Source organism: Durio zibethinus, chromosome 15 (assembly GCF_047325235.1).
Source record: "Durio zibethinus cultivar Kanyao isolate XHJ-2024 chromosome 15, ASM4732523v1, whole genome shotgun sequence".
Taxonomy (NCBI): domain Eukaryota; kingdom Viridiplantae; phylum Streptophyta; class Magnoliopsida; order Malvales; family Malvaceae; genus Durio; species Durio zibethinus.
The window spans coordinates 17,364,129-17,390,110 of NC_143176.1; the positions used below are offsets into that span (position 1 = coordinate 17,364,129).

The window sequence follows — 25,982 nt, forward strand, 5'->3', positions numbered from 1 at the left end:
AATTATTCTAAATATTTTCCATGTGAAACGATACTTACAAACTGGATCCTAACTGCCCTATTGCCATTGAGTTATGGAATATCATACTATATTTTTAATTCATCTTTATACAAATGCAAAAGGATAAAAACCTAAAAAGAGAGAGGATGAGAAAAAGTACAAACAGATTGAAACCGTCCACGTGTCAGTAGAAGCAGTAGGTGGATAAAACTGGAATCATAACAGTTGGTGACGCGATCAAAAGCTTAACTCTCAGAATTTAAGTACTGTTTATTGAGAATTGCAGAGAAACTACATTGACTCTCTCTCTCTCTCTGTCGTTGATTTTGATTTCCTCTCAAAAGAATCCCCAAAATCTAGGGTTTTGTTTTTGTTCTTCTCGGTTAACCGGGTAAGTGTCTTTTTCAAAGTCCTTTACTCTCTTTCCTTTTTTAATTGGTTTCTTAAATTCTGATTGTTTTCGGTTGTTTCTTTATTTGGTAATTTTTAAAGTACAATTACAATTTTTTGGGGTTTTGAGTGTTTGGTTTTTTTTTTTCTGTTTAAAATTTTTTTTTTGTAGAGTCTGTGTATTTTTTTTTTTGGCGAGAATTAGGTATTTGGATTTGAAATTTTTGAGGTTTTGGCTGTTGAATATGATGAATTGAAGTGATCTTTAGTGTGGGGCATTTTGGGCTTTGTGGGACAAGACAGGAAATGGGTTTTTGTTGTAAATAATTTAAAATTATCGTTTCCATGCAGAACAGGAAATAAGGGTTTTGAATTATTGTTGGAAACTAGAGAAGAAACTACTTTGTAAAAATTAGTGAAAAAAGACAAGGCTTGGAGGAAACTTTGAAGAGGCCAAGGAAAGAACTTTGTTGAGACATCAAAAGAATTTATAACTTTTTAATTTTTTTAAAAAGTTGGAAAAGTGAAGGGACTTGGTACAGATAAACTGAGAGGAACAGTGATTGAGAAATTTTGATTTTATTAGTAATAAAACTCAAAATCTTCGATTTATTTTTGGATCAGTTGTGCTGGCTTGTTTGTTTCATCCATTTTGAATATAGAGCAAGTAGCAAAAGCATACTGTATCATAACAAAATTTAGTAATAGCTATGATAGGTACACAAAATATATTTGTTTTGTCATTAGGAAGATTATTCAGTTCTGGGATTTGCTTACATGTGTGGTCAAAATTTTGCGGTTATTGTTTTCATTCTCTTTTTAAAACAAATTTTGCTGAGAAATTATCACATACACTGACAGTGGAGATTTTAAACTCTAGAAGTGGGTGATACATGCCCCTTAGGATATACTGAAAAAATAAAAAATTTAATTAAAAATAGAAATGGGACATGTTTCAATCTCTTAACAGCGCTTGTGGAATTAAAATTTATACTGTCAGTGAATCAAATACTAACTCAATTTTGCTTTATTATTCTGGTGAAAGCTGGGAATTTCTTTTTCTACTTTTTTTTTTAAGTTCTCTTTTCATTTTCTCTATCTGCTTAAAGGAAAGACTGTAACTTCTACAATAAGACATTTTGTGCTGGTTCTCTGTCAAATGTAATTCATAATTGTGTTTTGTTTGATCTTGACATTTTTTTCATTTTGGCCATTACACTACAGGGTGATTCGAATTTGTGTATTCCAAGAACAATTTCCATGTTTGTATGTTTGGTATTTTTCTGTTAAACTTGATTGGATGTGTATTTGCAGCAATGTTGATTTGAATTGCTTTTATCTCTGACGTAAAAAGATCAAACTCTCTCTCTTTCGGTTTGTACCTGGGGCTAAGAAGGGTTTTCTTCATCTGGCTTTCTAGATTGTGACAAATGTTTCATTGTGATAAAGCAGTTTATTTGGTCATAAATAATCATTTGTTTTGCATTTTCTATCCATACAGAAGAACACAGAATAAGAAATTGACTATCATTTGAGGGTATTGGGAGGAATGCAGTCAAAGTCTGAAGGTGGAAATCGATCAGAACCTGATTCGCGTGGTGTTCCTCCAACTGCAGTTTATTGTAAACCTTGGGGACGTAATATTGGTTATGGTGCCATTTCCCTAGGAGTGAGAGGAGGAAATGCATCAAATTCATCTTCGATGGAATGCCCTAATGGTTTGGAGAATGGCCAGTCACTGTCCAATGATGAACTAAATGAAGAGGATGATGGTAATAAAGAAACACAAGCTACCGCATCCTCTCGGTCAGGTACTTCACATCATTATTCTATTAATATCTGTAGGCAATACTTACTAAAAAAATGTTATGAATAAAAATGTCACAGTCTCTGTGAAGCATGCTGGTGGACTATATTCTTCATCATTTCATGAATTTTGGGACTGAACATGGATCTATTGGTTATTCAAAATAGACATTGTTCGAGATTCTGTTTACTACTATTTTATGTAAACTTTGTGGTCTTTTCAAATGTGTTTGGAGTATTTTAGCAGACAGATCTACTGATTCAGTTAAACATACTGTAGTATCCGGAAGCCTAGGAAACTGGCAGTTGACCCATTTCCAAAGCTAATGTGGAAACTGGAAATAATTATGGAAACCTAGTTCGAGATGCTTGGTCTCTCTAGACTGGTATAAGTAGATATGCTAAGCCTTGCTAGTAATATTTTTCCATGCCCAATATGGAGCCTTATGCTATGTTTGGATATATATTAATAAGGAAAGGAAAGTAAAGGAAAGGAAAGAAAAAGAAAGTTTTTTTAAGGAAAGAAAAGGATACGCGTACCTCTTGTTTGGATAGATAAACTTAATAAAGAAAAAGAAAGGAAAGGAATCTTACCAATCATTGTTTGGTTAAAGAGTGGAAAGGAAAGTAAATGATTCATTATAATATTTTTTTCAATTATATCCTTCTTTTTATAAAATAACATATTTGATAGAATTAATCCATCAACAATTGATAAACCTACAAATGGAATGTAAGAAGACAAATGAAAGAGACAAATCAAGGTACCTAGGGAGGAGAGTTGACAGAAGAGGAGTGAGTTGAGAAAAGAGACATGGCTTTTTTAAGTAATGTTAAATAAAAATATGGATATTATAGTCCTTTCTTAAAAAAAAATTAGGAGAGTTGACAGAAGAGGAGTGAGTTGAGAAAAGAGACATGGCTTTTTTAAGCAATGTTAAATAAAAATATGGATATGATAGTCTTTTCTTAAAAATAATTTTTTTTTAACTTTCCTTTCTGTAGCTTTTCCTCCAAACCCGAGGTATTGAAAAAGTTGGCATTATAAGAGAAATGAAGAGTTATTTTCTACCTCTTTCCCTCACCTTAAATTAAAAATTTATCCAAACAAGGGGAGGGTTTTCCCATTTCCTTCACTTTCCCCTACTTTCTTTTCCTTTCTCTCCCCTCCCTTCCATCCAAACATAGGCTTAGTTTACTAGCATGTTGGTCATTTACTGGCTCTCAATGATAATGCCTTTCATCCAACAGATTTTTGGATGGAGTGCTAATGGTCTCTTTATTTTCAGTTGGAAATGGTGGACAAGAACATCACAGTTTGCAGCTTGTTGCATCTAGCATGTCTGCTATGCGTGACGAATGCCTCACACAGCCTCCTCAGCTTGAGCTCGTTGGTCATTCAATCGTAAGTGTCTCAAGCTCAAGATTTTCTGACGCATACGGTTAGAAGTCTCATAGTAACAGAACTTGCTATAGAAGGATTCCTAGTTTTCTTCCGATCCTTTTGCAGGCATGTGTGTCAAATCCTTATCAAGATCCATTTTATGGAAGAATGATGGCAGCTTATGGGCATCAGCCTTTGGTATGGAACCTTACTCTGTTCTATCTATATAATCAAGTGAAGATGCTTTCTTATAGTATAGTTTTATCATTGTACTTATACTATTTAGTTTTTATCTTGAAGTTGTGCTGCTTGTAGATCTGTTTTCCTCTAGTATTTTATCTTTAATATGAAACCATTCTCATGAGACATCAATGTTATATACTGATACTTGAAAACAGATTGCAGCTGGTGATTGAAGTATGAAACTTTCAGAACTAAAAGAATGACCTATGTTAATGTCATTCCACTTGATAAAATTTTTGCAGTCTAACTTGCATTTGAATAAATGCAAGGCATAACCATTTTTTTTGCAAAAAGTCTAGCTTGTTGTCTCATTTTTTCCTTGGTTTGAGTAGCAAAGGAATTCAACAGGATTCGTGGTTAGCTTACTTTTTGGCATGTTTGTACATATGTTCTACTCTTAGAAGACTCAAAAACCTTTCTTATGATCCAAAGGAAATCATTCTTGCTTCTACTTTGATAATGGCCTTTTCTTTTTGTCAATCCATTTTATTGTAGGAAAGTGGCTAGAAATGGTTCTTTTTTGTCAATGCTGAATCCCATCCAAATAATGGACTCGATCCATGTAACCATGCTTGTAGAAGTTCTTGTTCTCTTATGCCACCAGCATCCTGAATGTTACATTAGAAATAACATGATTAAATCTCAATAATTTTTTAAATGACACCTTTTGAGAAGAAGAATGGCCATAAGATTGAACATTTTTAACATCGCTCTTTTCCTTAAAAAGAATGTTTTTGTTTTGCAATTGAAATGGTGGGAAGCTGTTTAGATCTTCAATTACATCAATGAAGTTGTTAGTTCTAATGATTGAAGATAACATTCTTTGATAGCATGATTCAACGAAGAATCTTTCACTGCTTTTTTTTTTTTGCTTGATTCAACAAAGAATCTTTCACTGCTTCTTTTTCTGTTGCTTGATTCAAAGAAAAATCTTTCAGTCTTTTTTCTGTTGGTCGAGTCAACAGAGAAATTTTCACTGTCACAAAATTTTCACCATTAATCATTGATTATCATGATCAATTTTCCAAGAGATCATTTGATCCAAATGTAATATCATGGAAACACATAATTCCTTGGTATCGCTGATAGCACTTTTTAACTTGGCAAGCCATTGATTTGACATCTCAACTTTGCTTTGATACCAAAATGATATGTACCGGATAATGAGAAAGAAAGTGGAAAGAGTTTTTCAAAGGAAAACTCAACCTTTGGGGTTTCTTACTAAATTTCAGTTACAAACCTTAAGTCCAAAGTAGACATTTAACTTTTATAAAGCTAAAATTATAAAATATAATTATCACCTAATGCCTAGGATAATATCAACAAAGTTTAAATAACAAAATAAGAATCAATTCTAACTAAAACGAAAGATAAATAACCAAGTCCTAACCAAAAATGCAATTATAATAACCAATTAACTATTAGACACATAACATCTTTGCTTTCATATTTGGGCATCTGAAATGCAACTCACTGGTGTTCTGTTGAGGGTGTAATATGCTGGTTTTCTTCCTCTGCTGGCATGTTAGATGTGTTTCAACTGTTATTCCTAGGATATATTGCTTGGCTTCAGTTTAATACTTTTTCTGGACAAGTTTTCTGCCTTGCTAAGGTAAAATCCTATACGCACAAATGCGCATGCATATTTGTGTCATTCATTTGAATTGTGGAATGAAAATGTGTGCCATAAAATATTTAACATTGAACTTTGTGAATAAATTAGACAATCATATGATATGAATATTAGAGAGATATAGGTTAAGTTGAATAACACTTCCAGCTTTAAAAATAAAGCAAATACAACTTATTTGGTACATAGAGGCATACATGCATACCATACATAGATGCTTTTATAAGTAGGATATACATACATATATGCATTCATACACACATACATAGATAGACATAAATGCATACATATCATACAGACATGCATGCATACATACATGCAAGCACAGACAGACACAAAAGAAAAAGAGATGAAGTCAATAATTGGAATGAATCTGGCAAGTACGAGTGTTCTTATTGAGTCTATGGAATCTGGAAAAAAGTCTGAAAAAACTCCAAGTTAAAGGATTTTTTTCCCTTTTAACAAATGGAGCTAAACAACCTTAATTAATATTCTAGCAAGCTCTTATCTCATGCTGTTTTTTCATGCCTTGTGAAGTGAAGGGATACTTTGCACATCAATGTATACAAGAAAACTATGGTTTTTTGACAAATCTCTTCTTGGCCAATTATCTCATGTGTTATGCTTAACATTGCCTAGCCGTGTTTGAATGGCTCAATACTAGGATTTTTTTTTTCATTTACACTTTTGCTTAATTTCTTAAGTTATCTTAATACCAATTCTCGTGCAGGGCTAGAAAGAGAAAGTAAAATAAAAATGGAACAAAATTGCTGAAACTAAATGAAAACTCTATTATATTTGAAGTTCACAAGAAGGTACTTGGAGGCCTGTATTTGGTACCACAATTTAGTGTTCCTTACTTAGACGGACAGTTTTGCTGGACAGTGATATTGGGAGACTTTTTGATAATTTGATGTTTGCTGATTAGATGAATAGAGAAACATGCGTTTAAAATTCAAGTTCCTTCCGATTCTTAATGGTTAGTTAATCATTGATCCATGATACCAACTTTTAAATTTCCTTCCCAACTACAAAAAGGAAAAAGTGGTTGGTGAAACATTGAAAAATGGCTAAATAATGAACAGTGTCTGTCATTTCTTTTATGTAGTATTTTGGAAGGATTGCCTTTCCTTGTCTTGATGAGTTGGTGGTATCTTTCCATGAATTGCTTTGCCTTTTTTCCCCTGCTTTTTCTTCCTTTCTTTGAGTGGTCTTGTTTTTTTGGGGTTGACATCGGATGCCAAGGAAAGGGAAATCAGATTGAAGCATGATTTTATTTATGCTAGCAGGCCTTACTCACCAAGGTCACCTGCTCTTCTTCTGTTAGTTTATATATATATATATATATATATATATATATATATATATAATTAGTGACAGATCCAAGAATTTTTTCTGGAGGTATCTACTTATAATATATATAAAAATCTGTCACAGATTTACTAATTTTTTTGATGCAAAGGGTGTTCATGGGAAATTTTGGGGGTGTCGAGTGAAAATTTCTTTCAATTTTTCTTATTTTCTAATCTTTGGGGTGTCCATTGAAAAATTTTGGGGATGTCTAATGAAAAATTTTCCTTCAAATTTTCTTATTTTCTAGTTTTGAGACCCCCTTGCTCATAAGGTCGATCTGCCACTGTATATAATGTGATAGAATTTTCTAAAGCAAGACCATTCATTGTAATAAGATTCTTTATTTAAGAACCCTCTTTTGATACATGACAGTCAAAACATGGTACACTTTTAACGAATAAATGCTTGCAATGACCAGAATTATCCTTCATTTGTTGGAATGCCTCATCCAAGAATGGCTTTGCCCATTGAGATGGAACAAGAACCAGTTTATGTGAATGCCAAGCAGTACCAGGGGATTCTGAGGCGAAGGCAGGCCCGTGCCAAAGCAGAACTTAAGAAGAAGGTTGTAAAAGCCCGAAAGGTAAACAGAAAACTGTACTCTTTCAGTTGGTTGATTGTACACTACAGTTGGAAAATTAACACCGCGCTTCTGATTATTGCACTTTAAACTAAACATAAGACTACATACGCTTTCAGTTGGTCAATTTTGCACTACAGTCAACAAAATTAACATTGATCACTATTGATTATTGCACTTTAAACAAGAGATATTTTTCAAATATTTTGTTCCTTTTTGATGTCTCACATTGCATCATGTGACTGACTATTAGAGTTTGAATAGTGAGAAACTCTCTTTTTGTTGTTAACTTGTGGGTTATTGTGGTTCCATATCCTATATCCTACAGCCATATCTTCATGAATCAAGGCACCGGCATGCTATGCGTAGGGCAAGAGGTAGTGGAGGACGTTTTGCAAAGAAAACAGATGCTGATACTACAAAACCCATGGCAGAAGAAAAAGGAACGGGTTCAGGTCCTGCCCTATCATCTCAGTCTGCGAGTTCATCAGGTTCTGAACCATTGCCATCTGATTCTGCTGAAACCAGAAACTCCTCTCTCACTCAGCAAGAAGCAAGAGGGTCCCGTGTGCATAACAGGCCTCAAGTCAATGGCAGCAGTCAATTTCAGAAACGAGGTGATAGCATCTCCTCTAACCAGGCTTCACATAGGCCTCTTGCTATCCAGTGAATGTAGGACGCCTTCTCAAAAGCTGAAGCGTTTACTCCGAACTGTTGTCCGTGATTACATCTTGGCAACTATTGTCAAGGCGGCAAATCATTCTTGGCTTTCCTCTTGTGCCTAGTTTGTGAATGGAAGGGGAGAAGGGACTGCATGGGACTCTTGACATCGTTTTTGTCTTGTCGCTGCTTCATCATTTTTCCCAAGTTGCATTTTTGTACAGATGCTGTTAAATAAACCCAATGGTAGTTGTAGTTTGTGGGACAGATTCCATGACAAGTAGATTGTACTTGGGTTTTCCTTTTGTCGTTCGTAGTTGAGACGATTCCTTTTACAAATCTGTACCTAATGCACTTTATAGATTTGATGTAACTAGTGTGCATGTTCGAACGTTAAAATGTATGCTTTCCAATGGCCTAGTAGTAAAAACATGGAAATATGAAAATATAGCACTCTTAGATTATGTCAAATAATGGTGTTGCTCAATGCAGATTATTTTCCCTGGATAATTGTAGACATAACGCACAGATAACTATATAAACAAATCCAAAGATCAGCTCAGATTGTGTCATGCAGAAGACATTTAACAAGTTTAAACTTTAGCAAATTTGGAATTTAAATATCAACGTCTGTAAATCTTTTTTACTTCTTTTTAGGTTACGAGTTCTTTTCTTAAAAACAAAATAAGAATGAATACATGGAATCACTTAATCAAAGGTTACCACAACATAAAGCACATCAAATATTTTAATGGATGTATAGTTATAACTTTGAATGACTCGACTGCCCTAGAGTTAGTGGTGTAACCTATCTTTTAAAAACACAAATTCAATAACCAAATGCCTGTATCTTTTCAGCTGATATTACACCTTTTTTTTTTGGACAAAATCCAATAGAGGCACTATAATCCACCTACCAACATGGTATCATTCTGATGTTGATCGGTTTCCTCCAAACTTCCCCGTTTCATTGTCAGAGATTACAGTCTCTGAGGTTGCCTTGCTTTCATTTGAAAAATTACTGTTATTTTCTGTGGCATTAACCACAGTCTGTTTCTCCATCATCCCAGACAGAGCCAGGCTGGGAGACCATTCAAGGACGTCATCAATTATGTTTGACATCCGCTTCTGATACCTGCAAATGATTGAAGACAATCAATTCCAGATGTATAAAGATAAATGACTCCAAGAACACCGGTCCAGAATGATTGAACTGTTTACAATATAATCAAAACTAATAATTCTAGATTGAGAATGAAAATGTCTTTCACCACCAAAATAAATACCTATAGACGATAATAACCCAATTTCTATTTGAGAATATTATCATGCAAATACATTCAAGATTTTCAAAAACCATTTCAGCCTTTTAAAACAAAAAGATGATTGAACTGCTCTCAGGAAAAAATTCCTTCTTAAGTAAATATTTGAACAAGAGCAGATTCGGAACTGACCTTGCTCTAGCAGCCTCATCAGGGGCATGGTGCCTCAGCAGCAGTATGACCAACACAGCCACAATAGCATAGAACAGTCTTGCTGTCCATTTTGGCCGCTCTTCTTCATCTTTTTTGGGCCAAAAACGGAATAATTCTTGCAATGTTGCTTCCTCAGCAAGGATGTTGGGGAAGAACCAAACACGATTTCCAAGAATGACCCATGCAGCACCAAATATCGTAGCTCTCACTGCAAATTTTAAAATTTCAAACAAAATAGAAGGAAGGAAAAAGCAAAACATGAATTGACAAATGGTATAAAGCAGACCAAATACAGAAACATAGAACTGGTGATTTAAACTATAACTCAAACTGGTTATGCGAAAATAACCTTATACAGATTGGGATCACAGTCAGGCAATTCAAAACTTTTAACTCAACAATAAGTGCATATGTCACAGCATAAGGAAGAGTCCTAAATCTCATATCGAACATAATAGAAAGCTCATTGGAGTATAAAAGGGTTCACACCACCTCTGCCTTGTGAGGCGCCTTTTGTAGGACAAAACCGTGAGGCCAGGGGGCCAAAGCGGACAATACCTCACAAGGGTGTGAACCGTGGCAAAAAGGCTGATCTGGGACGCCGGAAGAGTGAATGCTCGGGTCCCGGAGCAGCGCGGGTTCGGAGCTTAAGTCTCGACCCGTGACAAGTGGTATTAGAGCCAGCCCTAAACCATTCGATCCATGCCAAGTACCTCGAGGGAGGTAGGCAGGGTGACCAGCCTCTGTGACGAGGGCGTCACAAGGTTAGGTGCGGAAGAATGTCACAGACCTAAGGAAGAGTCATGAATCCCATATCGAACATAATAGGAGGGTCATTAGGGTATAAAAGGGTTCACACCACCTCTGCCTTGTGAGGCGTCTTTTGTAGGACAAAACCGTGAGACCAGGGGGGCCAGAACGGACAATACCTCACAAGGGTGTGAACCGTGACAGGAAGGCTGATCTAGGACGCCGGAAGGGTGAATGCTCGGGCCCGGAGCCGCGCGGGTTCGGAGCTTAAGTCTCGACCTGTGACACATACATAAGGGGTTTACCAATACACTTCCACTTCTCCCCTACATTTGATTGAAAAGTGGGTTCTAGGTCCAATATGTATCTTAGGCTCACTATTTTATTCCTACTGGAATTTTTGGTGATATATCACTATTTTAGTGATATAGTTTAATGGGAATCTTTAGTGGAAAGTGAACCAATAGTGCGACTTTTCCTCTTCTTGCATAAAGTGAGTTATACCCAGTTTGAATTTTGCTATTTTTTTCCAAAGACCATAGTTCAGTTTGTTTCCCATATCATATGCTATCATTATTTCAGTAACACACACACACACGAGAGAGAGAGAGAGAGAGAGAGAGAGAGAGAGAGAAAGAGAGAATATACAATCTCTATCAATTCTTAAGTTGTTATATTATGTGTCTAAGACCTAAGACAGATGCTTATTGGCAAGACATACAAATCCACCAACTAAAACAGAAAGGATGCAACCTACACGTATGTCTGTGTTGTATGTGCAGTAACCCATGTGACTGAGTGTCAAAGTAACTGCTTACGTCAAGTGACATTATTAGGCCAAAGTTCAGTTTTGTCTCTACATTAGCCAAAATTTCAACCTGAGCAAATAATTACACTAACATGAGATGGAACTGTGATGATATAACACCACAATCTTAGAATAACATACATGCCAACAGGATTCAATGACTAAAAACAGGGGTTTAAATGTAATGTAATCTTTAATTAGCAAACAAAGCCTTGAATGGACAGAAAAAGGCTGGGACGACAACAATAGCAGAACCTTGCTCAATAGGTGTGGAATTGTAACAACATCATCCACAATGCTAGTCACGGACTCCAAAATCAAACTAACAACTGCTTTCTTCAGCCAGCATTATCCAACTATGCTTCTCTAACATGGTTAACCAAAGAAAATTTAGTTTTTAATGCCATTAAAATGTTCCTGACATAGTAAAAGAACTAATCAAATTACATAAACAAGGATCCAATGCATATTAATATCAAATAACATCCAGAAAAAAATTAACACAGAAAAACTTACATAAAAGCAAGGAGAGAATAAGTAGAAGAACTCCCGCACAGAGGTAGAGTATTAGTAATTTGCATTGATGTGGATATACAGGAAACAAGCAAATTGCAAGTGTCAACACAGGCCAGAAAAATGAGAGAAGTGTTTGCCATAATGGCCGCCGTTTTACAAACGTCCATGCAAAAAAGGCATCATTATCAGAGAACACTTGTTCCTGCAAAAGGGGCAGCACATGGATAAATTCATATAAAAAGAAGGCATTAGTTTCAGAAGAAATTTGATTGTGGCTTTTCAAAGGCGAAAAGACATTTGATTTTGCAAAATAATCACAAAGAAAAGAGAAAGTATAAGCCAAGTACCCATAGCCAATTTCAAGAACAAATGAAAGGCTGTTTGAAATGCTTTGAAATGCCAATGTTAAGCATTCCAAAATAAAAGCATTTTGGGACTCCGTTTCATCTTAAAGCAATCTACTTTTTGTCTTCCCAAATAATCAAAACATTTCTGCTTTGGTTACAGATCATGAAAGGCATAGTGTTTTTTTTTTTTTTTTTGTAATAATTAAAAGAAGTAATGATGAAATAAAATGAATAATGCAAGTTTAACCAAACAACAAATGCATATTACTTCAAGAGTTAATATGAAATAATGCACCATAGCATCAAAGGCACTGAAATTAGGGGGCAGGAGGTTGGGAAGGGACTGTTTAAAATGACTTTGTAGGAAAGAAAATGATGGTGAATGGTTATAAATATAACACTGTATGTCACAGAAAAGCATCAAAGACCACATAAAACAAAAGTTGTTATATTAATCAGGATTAAAAAAGAGATCTAGTTAAAGATGCCAAGCCTTGGTACATAGGAGACTTCAGGCTTGAGGCATGACTGATAAGATGGAACAAGCCCCTAGGACTTCTCTTCAGAAAACATACAAAAAGCTCATGAGAAAATAAAAAAAAAAAATCAAACAGGTGATATCATAGGGCAGACCGTATACACAAGTCTAGGCCTAAGGTATTTGCAAATAGTAAGGGTGAAATTTCAAGGTTTCTCTAGAAAAATGTTAAAAAACAAAATAACCATTTATGATAATAAAAGAAAAGAAAGTTGGATCAGGTGTCTCATAAGGAAGAGTACCTATACAGATCTAGGTCTGCATTTAGTAATTGTGGAAAGATAACTCTTTGCATATATCAATAAGATAAACACATACAGACATAGATTACATATACACATATAGATGTTTGTGTATGAGAAATTCAAGCAGCTATACCACCTAAGAGCAAAAGCAGTAAATGATTTATAAAATATTTTAATGTTAAACAACTAAAAGACTCACAGGAAAAATTTCTAAATTTGCAGGCCAGGTAGACAACTTTTTCTTCCCCGGACGAACAGTTTTCACCACACGGTCGCAGCGCACCAAAAGTGTTTTCTGTAACAAACTATTGGCAATATCTTCAGTTTCTAGATTTCTATTTGACTCCAGTATTTCTTTAAGCTCTGGATGATTTTTTATAAAGCTTACAAAATCCTTCCCTCTAAAATATTCGACACGAGTTTCCTGCAAGACAGCCCATCTAGACACCAAATCTTTATGGTCCCTCACTTTCTCAGCAAACAACTGAAACACATCCTTCTTGGCAGCTTGTTTCTGGTTATAAAGGAAATGATACAGAAATTAGATAACAATACTGTATATAAAATTCATGAATTACGATTAACTATAAGAATTGGCCAGTACAAGCACATTGAAACACATGTAAACCCAAAATTCATGACACAATGATCAGCATCAAGCCTAAAAGGCAATACCATCAGTTGATCAGGCAAACTATGAGTAGAAATCATATTGACCACAAATAAAAATAGCATCATAAAAAGGCAAGCACAATATGTTAACATAGATATTTAAAGCATTAGTAAGCTAAAAGGCAATTTCGTTTCATCAAGTAAGTAACATTTTCTGAATTTGTTGGGCCAACTAATCTGAACCTAAGTCAACAAAATTTCCTCAATTTTTTTCTTTTTTTTTTAATTACCACTTTAATTCTATCATGTTCTCTACATTGAGTCTTTTAGGCGAAAAAATATCCATACTATCACTCAAACCCTTCACTTTTTTAAAGTAAAATTGGAAACATAGGACACAGAACATTCTAGGACAACATAACCCTCCCACCGTAATGAACAATTCAGACGTCGGATACGGGTGCCCGATGCTGAGAATCTATCCCTTCCTTTTCCTTTAGTGCTAAATATAATTAAACAGAAAATTCAAAATAATATCCCATCGAATTTTTTGTCCCAATTCCCTCACAAAAACAAATGTAGTGCAGTAATCGAGCCGGTCCCAACAATTAATACGAATCAATATCCATCTTTTTTTTTCCTTTTAGCAATTCAAAGAAAATTATATTTTTCTTTGTTAAACAAAGTGACTGTAGTGTCTACACTAAATTCATGACATAAAATTTTCGGATCAAAATCAAAAGAAAAAATTTTTCAAAAAATGTCAAATTAAAAAAGAAAACTGTAAATCAGAGAAATGAAAAGGGCGAGGCGAACCCTAGGAGGAGTGTCGGAGCTGGGATCTCTGCTGCCGTTTTGTACGGACGCCGAAGATCTTCGAGCTTTCTTCTTCTCTACTCCTCCTGATTTCTTCATTTTCTTTCTCCTTTTCCAATTTTCCTTTTTTTTTTCTCTATATTTTGTTTGGCTTTTGCTTTCAATTTATGTTTTCCTTCTCAGTTTTTATTTTATTTTTTGTTTCTGTTTCTTTTTCCTTTTTCGAACTTGTTTATGAGTATAAGGGAACGGTACTTCCCGTTATAGTTATACTTTGGAAATGATTCATTCAATTTTGGTTAGTGACTTAGGTTTAAACCCTTGAGCCAATAGGATTCAGCTATGTCAGCATCACAATGACGTAAATTTTCTCTTTTGTTTTTGAAATCCATATTAGATCTTATCGTTACTGTATCTATATCTATTTGTTTTATATTCATGCATATAAAATATAAAAATTATTATTATTATAATTTATGTGACATGTTAAATATCAAGATTTTTTATTTTTTTAATTTATAGAATTTTTATTAAAAATTTAAATGACATTATTTTTTTATTTTTTCATATAATATCAACCTGCCATATTTAAAATTGTTTTATAAGATCTAATTAAAATCCAATAAATCCAACTTCTATCTTCGTACTTCCCACATTTATATAAAGGAAAAAAACAAAAAGAAACTCTATTATATTAGGTGGTGAAATTTTAAATTTCACAAATAATATATAATTATTATATGACCATGTGATAATCATATATAATAATTATATGTTAATATAGTAATTTTTTTAATTATAATGAAAGCTTATATTGACGTATGATAATCATATATCATCATTTATGAAATTTAAAAACTCTATCATTTAATAATCCAAAATAAAAAAAAAATTTAATGAGTAATTATAAATATAATCATAAAAGCTAGTTAAATGGTCACACTCTCTTTTTCATTTTCTTTGTTCATCTTTTTTTTTTATTTTGAATATCTCAAAATTATGTCATTTTTTTCTAAACATTTAAAACTCTTACTTTTTATATTTTAAAATTATTTTTTTATAATTTTTATAATTTTTTTAATATTAAAAATCATGAAACTTTAATTTTATAAAAAAAAAATTAAAATTTAATATTAAATTCATTAAAAATAAATTTTTTTTTTATTTCTTAAAAATCTACACATAAAAAATATTTTGGGACGGAGTATATTTTTTTAAATGAATTTTCATTAATATACATTTATCACTAAATTAAAAATATAATATATCAATTACAAAATTCATTTGTATCAATATCATCTTAATGTCACATGAAGCCGTATCTAGTTAGATTTTGAAGTGGGACCATCCCCTCATAGCATATTACTGTCAAACGCGGAATCTCGGATTTTTTAGACAATCTCCCAATTGTTCTTGGACAACTAAAAAGAGATTCTTTAACCAGTCTCAGGAAAATGGGATACCAAGAATCAAAACTTACTAGAATTAAATCGTGTTTTTGTTGCGTGATTATTTTTTAATTTCTTGAATTATGTTTTAAATACGAGAGAATTAAAATTTTTATGTCAAATTTTAATTAATGATAATATACAGATAAATATAAATGTATTTATTTTTTTATTTAAATTATAGCTTAATTGTATATAAATAAATTTTTTTATTAAATTAAGATATATATTTATTAAAATAATACATATATAAATATAAATCCTTACGAGAGTTGGAGTAAAACGTCTTAAACTCGATTTTCACTTAATCCAAATTATTTAAAGAGAAAAAAATTAATTTAATTTTTATTTAAATAAAAAAATCGAAACCTATGATTTTTTTTTCTTTGCTACATCTATTTAATTTTTTTTAAAAAAAAATTATCTAATAAAAAATTTAAAGAACAAAAAAAAGGATAAAAACAAAAAAATCAAATGAGACGGCCTTGTAAATTTTTTAAATTAAAATATTAAATAATATTTTAAATAAAATACATATAAAAATATAGAATTATATAATAATAAAATATATACTTCTTTTATATATCAAGATCAAGGTCTAACACCAAAAACCTTATTATTATTCGATCTCAACTTAAAAAAATAAAAACTTAATTCAAAAATCTAAAATTTAAAAAAAGTACACTAATTGGATCGAAGTAAACCAAAATTTATTTGATACGGATTATTTTGTCACCTCTATTTTAATTATTTTTTTATTAAAAAATTTATCTAATAAAAAACTAAAAGTAAAAAAAATTTTAAAAAATGAAACAAAAATTAAACACTTAAAAAAAAAAAACCAAAATAAAGGAGGTGCCACATGGATACCTGAGATCGAACGAAATATTTTAAATCCATCTTCAACTCGAACTCATTTAAAAAAAATTGACCTGAACTTTATATTTTAAAAATACATCTATATTAGATTAATACAAATTAAAATCAATTAAAAATGGATTATTTTGTCATTCTTACTATTGACTTTTTAATACAACATTTTATTTAATAAATAAATTAAAATTAAAAAAACCAAATAAAAAGTTAAAAAGTGGATTTAATAAAAACAAAATTAAAAAAATAGAAAGTAAATTTTTGGAAGAGGGATAGGGTGTCACGTGAGGACTCTCTCATCTCTCCAAAATCTACAACTTCAATATAATAGATAGATAAATGAATAATAAAAAAAAAAATTTTATATACCTATAGGATGGTAAAATATTCTAAATCTACTTTCAATTCAACCTCAATTTAAAAAAAAAAAAAAAGATTTCAAATTAAAAAATATCTATTATTAGATCAAAATAAATTAAAATCCATCGAATATGAATTTTTTGATTATTACCTTCAATAATTTTTTTACAAAATATATCTAATTAAAAAATTAAAGTTAAAAACTCAAAAAATAAAGAATAGCAAAATATTAAAAAAAATAAAAAGGAAGAATGGATATTAAAAAAGAAAAAAAAACAAATTAAAAACAAAAATAAAAATCTAATAAAAAAAAGAGAGATACTATATGGACACCCTTCTCATTTTCAAATCTCTACAAAATTAACTAGTAGATTAGATAAGAAAGATATAGCTTCTATAATATAATTTAATTTAATTGAACGTTACATGTAAAAAAAAAATACTAAACTAATGCTAGCAACGTTAAAAACAAAAACTAATAGTGGCATGGTTTGTTAATAAATTATAAAAATTTTAATTTTAATAATTAAAATTCAAATATGAACACTAAAATAAAAATATCCCAAAGTGGTTGACCCAATTACTTCACTCTTAAAATTTTCAATTCAAGTTCTATTGATGCACATAATTGGAAGCAAAATGTCATGCAACCAATTGCATTCAAACAAAGGAAAAGACTGTAATAACCCCTTGAAAGTTTTATCTTGAAAGAAACTCATGTTTCAAGTGGATATGGTTTAACTATTCCCTTTCCATTTGCCAACATAAAAATGGTTTCTCTCCATTTTTGCTCGCTTCAAAGAAAGCGTCTCCCACTTTTTAACACCAACCATTCAGCACTTATCTCTCAATTAATTGAACATGGTGGGAATAATAATGCCAAGAAAACAATAAACTTATCATCTTCTTCTTGGATTGTTCGTGCAGTGGAGAAAGATTCAAAGCAGTTTGAAGTAGACCCAGAAAAGGCTAAAGAAGCCCTTCAAAAGCTTGACCAGCAGCTGCAAACCCTCTCTAACAAACAAGTCAGCACTCCTAAGATCAGAGGTAATCTTTCTCCCTCTGTTTATCTTTATAGTCTTCAATTCTTAGTTGCGCTGTTGCTTCTTCTTTTCAAGTAATAAATGAGCTCAGTTGTGATCTAGTTAGAACTGACATAATCCAGAAGAAGCATAAATGAACAAAATATTTAAAATACCAAATCATGTCTTTTTACCGTTGTTTTGTCATAAATTGCCCGGATGGTAGCATCAAATTGCATCTGCTCTGTTGAATTGAGTGGCTTCTTTAGATAAAACCCTGGTCTTGACTATTTAGTGTTGGCTACCCTTGTAAGCATGCCTTCATTTCCTAATTCCCTCTGAATCATCAAGGAGTTAGTTTTCACTATGTAACTGTGAAACATGATTCTGAAGACTAATTTAAGCTCCTTTAATTTTCTGATTTATGCAATTGCAAATGGCAAGTGACAAGTTTCTTCCTTTTCTTGAGTGAGATAGTCTTCTCTCACTCTAAACTTTTATGTAAAAAAAAAAGGAGAGAATTGTAGCAGAACGAAATGATAAAGAAAATGCTTATGGTTCCCTTTTTAGAAATGCTTATGGACAAAGCAAAGCTGTGTTAACAGTTAAGTGTTGTGAAGGCAAAGTAATAGGTTTCAGGTTGACCTATTCCAAATCTCCAATGCCAATTTGAATTCCCAAAATCGTTTACTAGGTTATGCCCATTTGGTTATAAGTTTTTGGCACACTTGATTCAACCGTATTCTAACACGTTGAATCAGCAAAAAACTTAGTTGAAAAGATCATCTACTGGCATACCAACAATGGCCGTTGGCGAAATGTGGTAACACGTTTTTTTTTTTTTGTAAACTAATTGCAGCATTAGATGTAAAACTTACAAGAGACAAAATGGTGGAAGATACCCCAGAAGTTTCAGGGTCTTTCTTGGCATATTTAACTATTGCTCTCCTTACTTTCACAATCTTTTACAATATCTGTTTTTATGCGGTGATAAAGCCATCCATTGATGGACCAGAGTCAGCTCCACAATCTAGCAGCCAAAGTGAGTCAAGGGGTGCAGCAGTTTTGCAGTAGTTGCCACCATTAATACCAGAAGTTAATTTCTCTTCAATGTTGTTTAGAGCTTAAGAGCATATTTTTATTCATGTAGTTAAACTTGAAGCATACTTTAAACAATATATATATATATATATATAAACCAAAAGGCGATGCAAAGCAAAAGAGTATGTAAAATTTGAAGCATACTTGCTCTGGGAATAATAAATTAAGAGAATAAAGGAAGTTAAATCAAAGGAAGAAGTAGAAGATAAATCAATCAAGGCACTTAATAATGAAAAATAAAGGAATCCTCCAAGTTTCTTTCAAAACTCTGTGCTATTATGGGCTATGAGATGCAAGCCCACATTATTTTCAATTAATTAATGGGCCAAAGGGCAACAATCTGTAAGTTCTACACATTAAAATCTTGATCAGAGAGATTGCTAATGCCTTTCCCACCACCTCATATGTTTTTCTACTTTTTTTTTTTTTTTTTTTTGCGCCTTCACCGTATATTCATACTTTAAAGGGCTTTTGATGTATTAACATATTTTGGTTCGCTCATTTATTTGAAACTGAAAGTTAGGAATGTAATAAGTGAAATTCAATTGGAAATGTAAGATGTGGAATATAAATGAAACTAAATTATAACTTGCGCGATGCACAAATCGATTTTATTTATTTAATATGAATATATATAATTAATTTTTTTAAAATCATATTCAAATATTTAAAATTCATAACATATATAAAATTTATATATATTGACTTGTTATTAAAAAATAAACTTTTTAAAAACAACAAAAAAAGTCTTTCCTTTGAATATTTTTGTTTATAATAATATTTATACACCTATAAAATCATATCAAATAAAAATAAATTATGTCTTCTTTTAAAAAATAAATATATATATATTTTTGAATGATAAATTAAATAATAAAAGAAGTATTACCACATTTTCATTTTAGTAATCTTGATTAAATTATTATACAAAATATAAAAAAATGTTAAAAAATATATGAAAAAAAATAAATTGAAAAAAAATTATTTTCCATAAGAATGAAACTTTAATAATAATAATAAAATATATCTTAGAAAAAATTTATAAACAAAAAAAAATTGCAATAGTAATAGAATATACCTTAAAAAAAGTTATTGAACAAATAAAATATTGATATATAACACATTGCATTTGTAGTCTTAAATTTGTAGACTAATTTTTTAGTGGCAATTAGGATTAAATAGATAATTTTAAAATTTTAAAATGGATATAATAAGTGATAAAAATAATATTAAATTTTTTGCATTTATTTGAAATATAAATTTGATAATTAAAGTTCAAATGGATATAATCATTTTGATAATCTTATTATTTAAATATTTAAAATGAAAATTTTTTGAAATTTCAAAATCTTACATAAAATTGCTTGAATTTTTAATGTTATACGTAAATTTTTTGAAAAGATAATTTTTTAAATCAAAATTTTTAAATCAAGAGAAAAAAAGATTGTTGAAAATCTAGATAAACTTAATCTTTGTAATTTTTAAATATGTTTGAAAGATTTTGATAACTAAATAATTTTTTAAATAAGGTTATTTGATAAACAACTAAAATTATTTATTAAAAAAATAAAATTCATATTTCATATTTTTAATTTTATAATATATATCTCTAAAATAATTTGATTTTCAATTATAGTTTGAATAATTTTGATATTTGAATAAATTTAAAATTATCTAATTTGTAATTAAAAGAAATTATCTTATTTTTTTAAAAAACCATCATATGTGTTATTTAAGAGAATTGTCCATATAAATGCTTATGTGGCAAACTTATATATTTATATTGTTATATACATATAAGATTTGATAATGTAGGATAATTTGAGCTTGTCCATAAAAATTTAAAAAATTTTCAGCATATCACCTTATTGAACACATTTGTAACTTCTGGATGAGAATTTGAGGCTTTTTAGATGAGTTGACATTTGTAACTTAGCAGTAAATTAGAGTTAAAATGTTGATTTTTTACTCTTAAAAGGAAAACTTAGTTACAATAAAAGAAACATACTGGAATGACATGAAGAATTAATTTTCAATTTATCAAAAAAATTAAAAAAAAAAAAAAGAAAAAACCTTTGTCATCTCCTATTATCTTTCGTTTCTATTGAGATTTTCACAGGAACCTGACTTGAATATAAGCACAAAAATATCCAAACAAGGTTGTCAAACTTTGACTAACTTTTGACCTCACCAGTGTTATTGGGTTTGGATTAATCTAAAACTAGAATTTGGCCCCCCATTCTGGGATTGATATTTTCATCGATTTTTTTTATTTTTAATATACTTATTATCATTTTAATATAAAATAATAAAAATTTTAATAAACATAAAATATTATAAAATATTAAAAGTTTAAAAAAATTAAATATAATAATTAATATGTTATTATTATTGTTTTTTGTTTTTTGTTTTTAAATTTTCATGTTATGTTAGAAGTTTTGTGATTTTTCAAAATTATTTTCTCAATTGTATAATCTTTTCAATTTATCGTATATTATAAAATTTTTTTGTGAAAACAAAAAAATATTATAATTTTTAATGAAAAATTTTTTATTTTTAAATATAATACTTCACAAATATATAATAAAATTATACCTCACAAATAAAAAAAAAATCTCATTTTGAATTTGGATTTACGTTTTCAGCTAACCTAAATGAGCCCAACATTTGACAAAAAAGTCATAAATGCACAAATCACCTTTTATAAATTCAAAAATTTCAACTTCACATTCTGTCGTGCAACTAATTTTAAAAATATGGTAGATTTTAAAAAATAGTTGAACAATTAATTATTAAGTGACATGTGTATTGTTACTAGAGCTCAATTATATAGACTAGGGTGGTAACTCGGCTCCACCATATTCATTTAAGGTTGTTTTTTTGGCTTGTAGTACAAATTTTTGAAAAAATAATAAAAAAAAATTGATTGTTGGTTTAGGTAAAACCATTGGAAGATTTAATTTGTATTTTCTTATATTGTACGAAGTATAAAACGAAATGAGATTATAATGATATAAAACCGAATTCAATTATAGATAAAATAGAAAAAGCAATGTAAAAATAGCTAAGAAATAAAAATATAAATCAAATAAGAGTTCATGCACGTTATGTTTATAATCTAAACAATTACAACTGTAATCGAATTTTAAAACTTAAAAAATAAAAGTAACAATAAAAAAATACAAAAAAAGCAAACAAATAAACAAATCATTGGAAATAACATAAACATTTCAAATCTCTCTCATTTTTTTCATTTTCTAAAAAAGTAAAAAATGAACTCAATAATTTCAAAAAACCAAGACCAAATCAAGCTTTCATATAGTTATAGACGATCTCAACCTGCAAAATTTCATTATCTTTCTAGCTATCCTTTTCTTTTTATTTTCTTATCGTCTTTTTTTTCACATGTTCTATTCCCTACCTTTTTTTTTCGAGCCTTTTAACATATTTTTGGTGGACTTGCAATGCAACCCTTGATATCATTCATGAATACCAAATTTAATTCCATGAAAATGATTAGACTAATTTAAATACTTTTAAATGGAAAGCTAGCTTTAAAGTATAAACTTACCAAAAATTAGAGCCCAAACATTTATAATACACATCAAACACCCGTATAAACCCACAGCTCAAATGAAAAACTCAATAAAAACAAATACTCTTGTCACTTGTAGGATTGTTGGGGTTATTGCTATGTAAAAACATGATTTAGGACCTAAAATTCCAACATCTATTAAGGCCTAACCTAAAACTATCCCACAACAAAAAATGCCAAAAAATAATAATAATAATAATAATAATACACATGTCAAACTCTTATACCATTCAGGATATGTTTTATATAGTGTTATATAGATGTTGCATTATTAAAGTATTGATTGTGATTTAATCATTCACAATTATAATAAGTTTAAAGTTTTCAATTTTTTTTTTAGCATTAAAAATTTTTTAGCTCTGTCCATTACATTTTTTTAAATTAATCTAAATAAATTTATAAAAAATAATTTTTATAATAGAACATACTTTTTTTATTACTTAAAAAATGTTGGTTAAAGTTTTAAACTCTAATAATCTCTGTAAGCCTGCAAATTTCAACTTGCTTGGTAACTGGTAAGTGCATAAGCATCACCTATCTTTTGTTTTCTTTAAAGTAATCCAAATTTTCTTTAAAAAAAAGAAAAAAAAATTTTCAAATAAAATCTTTGAAAAGTACATTATATGTTGTGTTCAAAATGCATGCAAATGCATTTCTATTTTTAAAAAAATTTTGTATATGTTTCAAAAGCTTTATTAATAATTTACCAATAACAATAAAATAAAAGAAAAACCCAAAATAGAAACAAAATTGGTTTTTTACCTTTTTTTATTATTTTGAAGTTTGTTTAGGAATTCTAAATGAAAATAATTTTAAGAAAAAAAAAAAAAAAGACAAGAGGTTTCTTCTCTTACCTTTTTTTTCCATTGTTGAATTCAAGAGAAAAATGAAAAAGGAAAAAAACGAGAGAAGCTCTTTGCAAGAAAAGAGCTTTGACTCTTCCTTTCTCTTTTTCTTATTATCTCTTTTATTCTTTTCTCACAAATTGAATCTCATTCCTTTCACATTTCACTCAAATATAAAAGTTCAATTTATTTTTTTTCTCACACATTGAAACTCATTCCTTACACATTTCATTTTACTTTAACACTTAAAAGAAGTTTCATTTCATAAACCCCTCTAGATTTTTCTTAAAGTCTTTTTTGAGTAACAAAATTGTTTGAAGAAAAGTGGGTTGGTAAATTTTTTTTGTTTTGTTTTGAAACAAGTTTTTTGTCTTTGTTTAAGGTGGTCCATTTTTTAAGAAGATTTTTTGGTTTTTTTTTTTTTTTTGTTAAAAATGGTTGTTTCTAGAGAATATTACTTTTTTAGGTTTGTGTTTGTATGTGAAATCTCTTTACAGGACATTTGGTTCTAAAGAATCTAAGATTTTTCTCTAAAATTTTGTTTATGGGAATATGATTTCCATGTTTGGTTTACAAGTATCTGATTATCAGGAGTAATCTTATATTCATAACAGTACCTAAAAGTCTTGGAATCATAAACTCACTTTTGCTTATGGTTTTTAATATTCTAAAAAAAAAAGTTACTTTTGTCACACATTTGACTTGAATAAAAAATGTTTTCTTTTTACTTTACTCCAATGAAAATCAACATATAAAAATTAAGTAATTGTAGATTGCTTTTGTTTTGAAATTTTTTTAATTGAGTACTCTTTTTTTTAAATACTTTTCCACTCGAATATTGCGTTTGTAGGCTATGAAATGTAGTATTTGACAACTCGTATTTTTTTTCATCTGTTTGACTTGATGGCTTTTGATTTAATGAGCATTTATTATAGGTATGTCAATTAATGCATTTCTTTGAATAGAAACATAGTATTTGACATTTATTTTTTTTTCTATCTTATTTTCAAATGGCTTTTGATTTAATGAGCATTTATTATGGGTATGACAATTACTCCATTTCTTTGAAACTAAACGCAGTAATTGTTCTTTCTCATTTTTTTAAAATGAGTAATCAATAATGCGTTTCGAGGCTCTGAAACATAGTAATTATCATATTTATTTTGTTTAAATGATTTTGAAATTTTTTTTATATCCCACTCAAATACTTTGTTTTTAAGCTTTGAAACACAATAATTGTGGATTATATTTTACATTTCTAGTCATGACTTTTTAGAAATCCATATCCGGGAGGTGAGATAGTGAAAATTTAATATGAATTTCTGGAAATCCATTTTCAAAATGTAAGATAGTGAAAATTTTTAAAAAAATTTATAATTTTTTGTAATTTTTCTTAAATTTTCACTATATCACTTTTTGAAAATAGATTTTCAGAAAATCCTGACTTTTTAAAAATTCATTTCTTGAAAAGTTTATAACTTTTCAAAAATCCATTTTAGAAAAGTTATAAGATTTTTAAAAGTTATAAAAAGAATAATTAAGTAATTTTATTTACAAAATTTTTTTTTAAAAAAAGCTAAGGTGAGAAGAGAAAATGTTGGGATGCAAATAGTCCCCTTCTTTATTTTTTTTTTTTTATGAATTCTAAGAGGCTGTTTGGTTTAGAAAATTTTGAGATTTTTTCCTCGAATCTTGCTTATGGGAATGTGATTCTCACGTTTGGTTCATGGGTATTTGATTTCTAGGGTAATTAATTTCTAAGGTTTTTTGAGATTCTCAACAGTACACAAAAGTCTTGAAATAAAAAACTTATCTTTTTCTATAGTTTCTAATATTCTAGGAGAAAGTTATTTTTGTCTGACATTTAACCTGAATAAAAATATTTTCTTTCTATTTTACCTTATGAAAATCAACATATGAAAATCAAGTAATTATGGATTGCTTTTGTTTGTAAATTTTCTTTATATTTTTTCACTTGAATACTGCATTTGTATGATTTAAAATACAATAATTGTGATTATTTAATGCATTTCTTCGAACATAAATGCAATTGTCATAGTGTATCGGTCTGAGGATTTGATCGCTAGACATAAAAATTAGAAGTCGTCACCAATCTTTTTTTTTAGGTGCGATTAGCTACTAAGTTAAAATTACCCTTTTAAAGAAATCCTAAGTTCAATTAAGATTTTGTAAAAATGATAAATTTTGGTCTCTGTTGTAAAGCTAAATTTGAGAGTACAGTTACATATAGAGAAAGATTAGTACCCCTACAACGCTTGTCCAAAGATAATACCAAATAACTTTGTGTTGCACTAAATTAGTCTTTAATTAAATGGTCTTTTGTTTTGTTTTTTTTTATTATTATTATTTAATTAAATTACTTAAATATAAAAAAAAAATTGCAAGATTTTCCTATCATTTTGGTTAAATCTCTAGAAAAATTTTTTTACCTCAAGAATATTCAAAAAATCCGTTCATTTCCTTAAAGAGGCTCCATTGTTTGATTGATAAAAAACTTTTATAATTTATAATTTTTTATTTTAAAAAAAAATTATCCTAAATTTTTCATCATTTTGGAAAAATTT

At 29.7% G+C, this 25,982-nt stretch overlaps 2 protein-coding genes and 1 pseudogene across 3 annotated transcripts; 2 read left to right on the top strand and 1 right to left on the bottom strand.

Annotated features, from left to right (window-relative positions):
* Window positions 1–232: 232 nt before the first annotated feature.
* Window positions 233–8,520, top strand: LOC111301149 (nuclear transcription factor Y subunit A-1-like). Its single transcript, XM_022896617.2, has 6 exons — window positions 233–391; window positions 1,892–2,201; window positions 3,486–3,601; window positions 3,707–3,778; window positions 7,225–7,389; window positions 7,715–8,520. The coding sequence occupies exons 2-6, from the start codon at window positions 1,940–1,942 to the stop codon at window positions 8,054–8,056; spliced, it is 957 nt and encodes a 318-aa protein (XP_022752352.2). The 5' UTR covers window positions 233–391; window positions 1,892–1,939; the 3' UTR covers window positions 8,057–8,520.
* A 245-nt stretch (window positions 8,521–8,765) lies between these two features.
* On the bottom strand, window positions 8,766–14,413 carry LOC111301152 (uncharacterized; annotated as a pseudogene). The gene is made up of 5 exons (XR_016328232.1): window positions 14,154–14,413; window positions 12,925–13,239; window positions 11,596–11,797; window positions 9,501–9,729; window positions 8,766–9,181 (listed from the first exon to the last, which is right to left on the bottom strand). The product of XR_016328232.1 is annotated as an uncharacterized LOC111301152 (transcript).
* A 3,089-nt stretch (window positions 14,414–17,502) lies between these two features.
* Window positions 17,503–19,060, top strand: LOC111301151 (uncharacterized). The gene is made up of 2 exons (XM_022896618.2): window positions 17,503–17,881; window positions 18,716–19,060. The coding sequence occupies exons 1-2, from the start codon at window positions 17,605–17,607 to the stop codon at window positions 18,928–18,930; spliced, it is 492 nt and encodes a 163-aa protein (XP_022752353.1). The 5' UTR covers window positions 17,503–17,604; the 3' UTR covers window positions 18,931–19,060.
* Window positions 19,061–25,982: the final 6,922 nt, after the last annotated feature.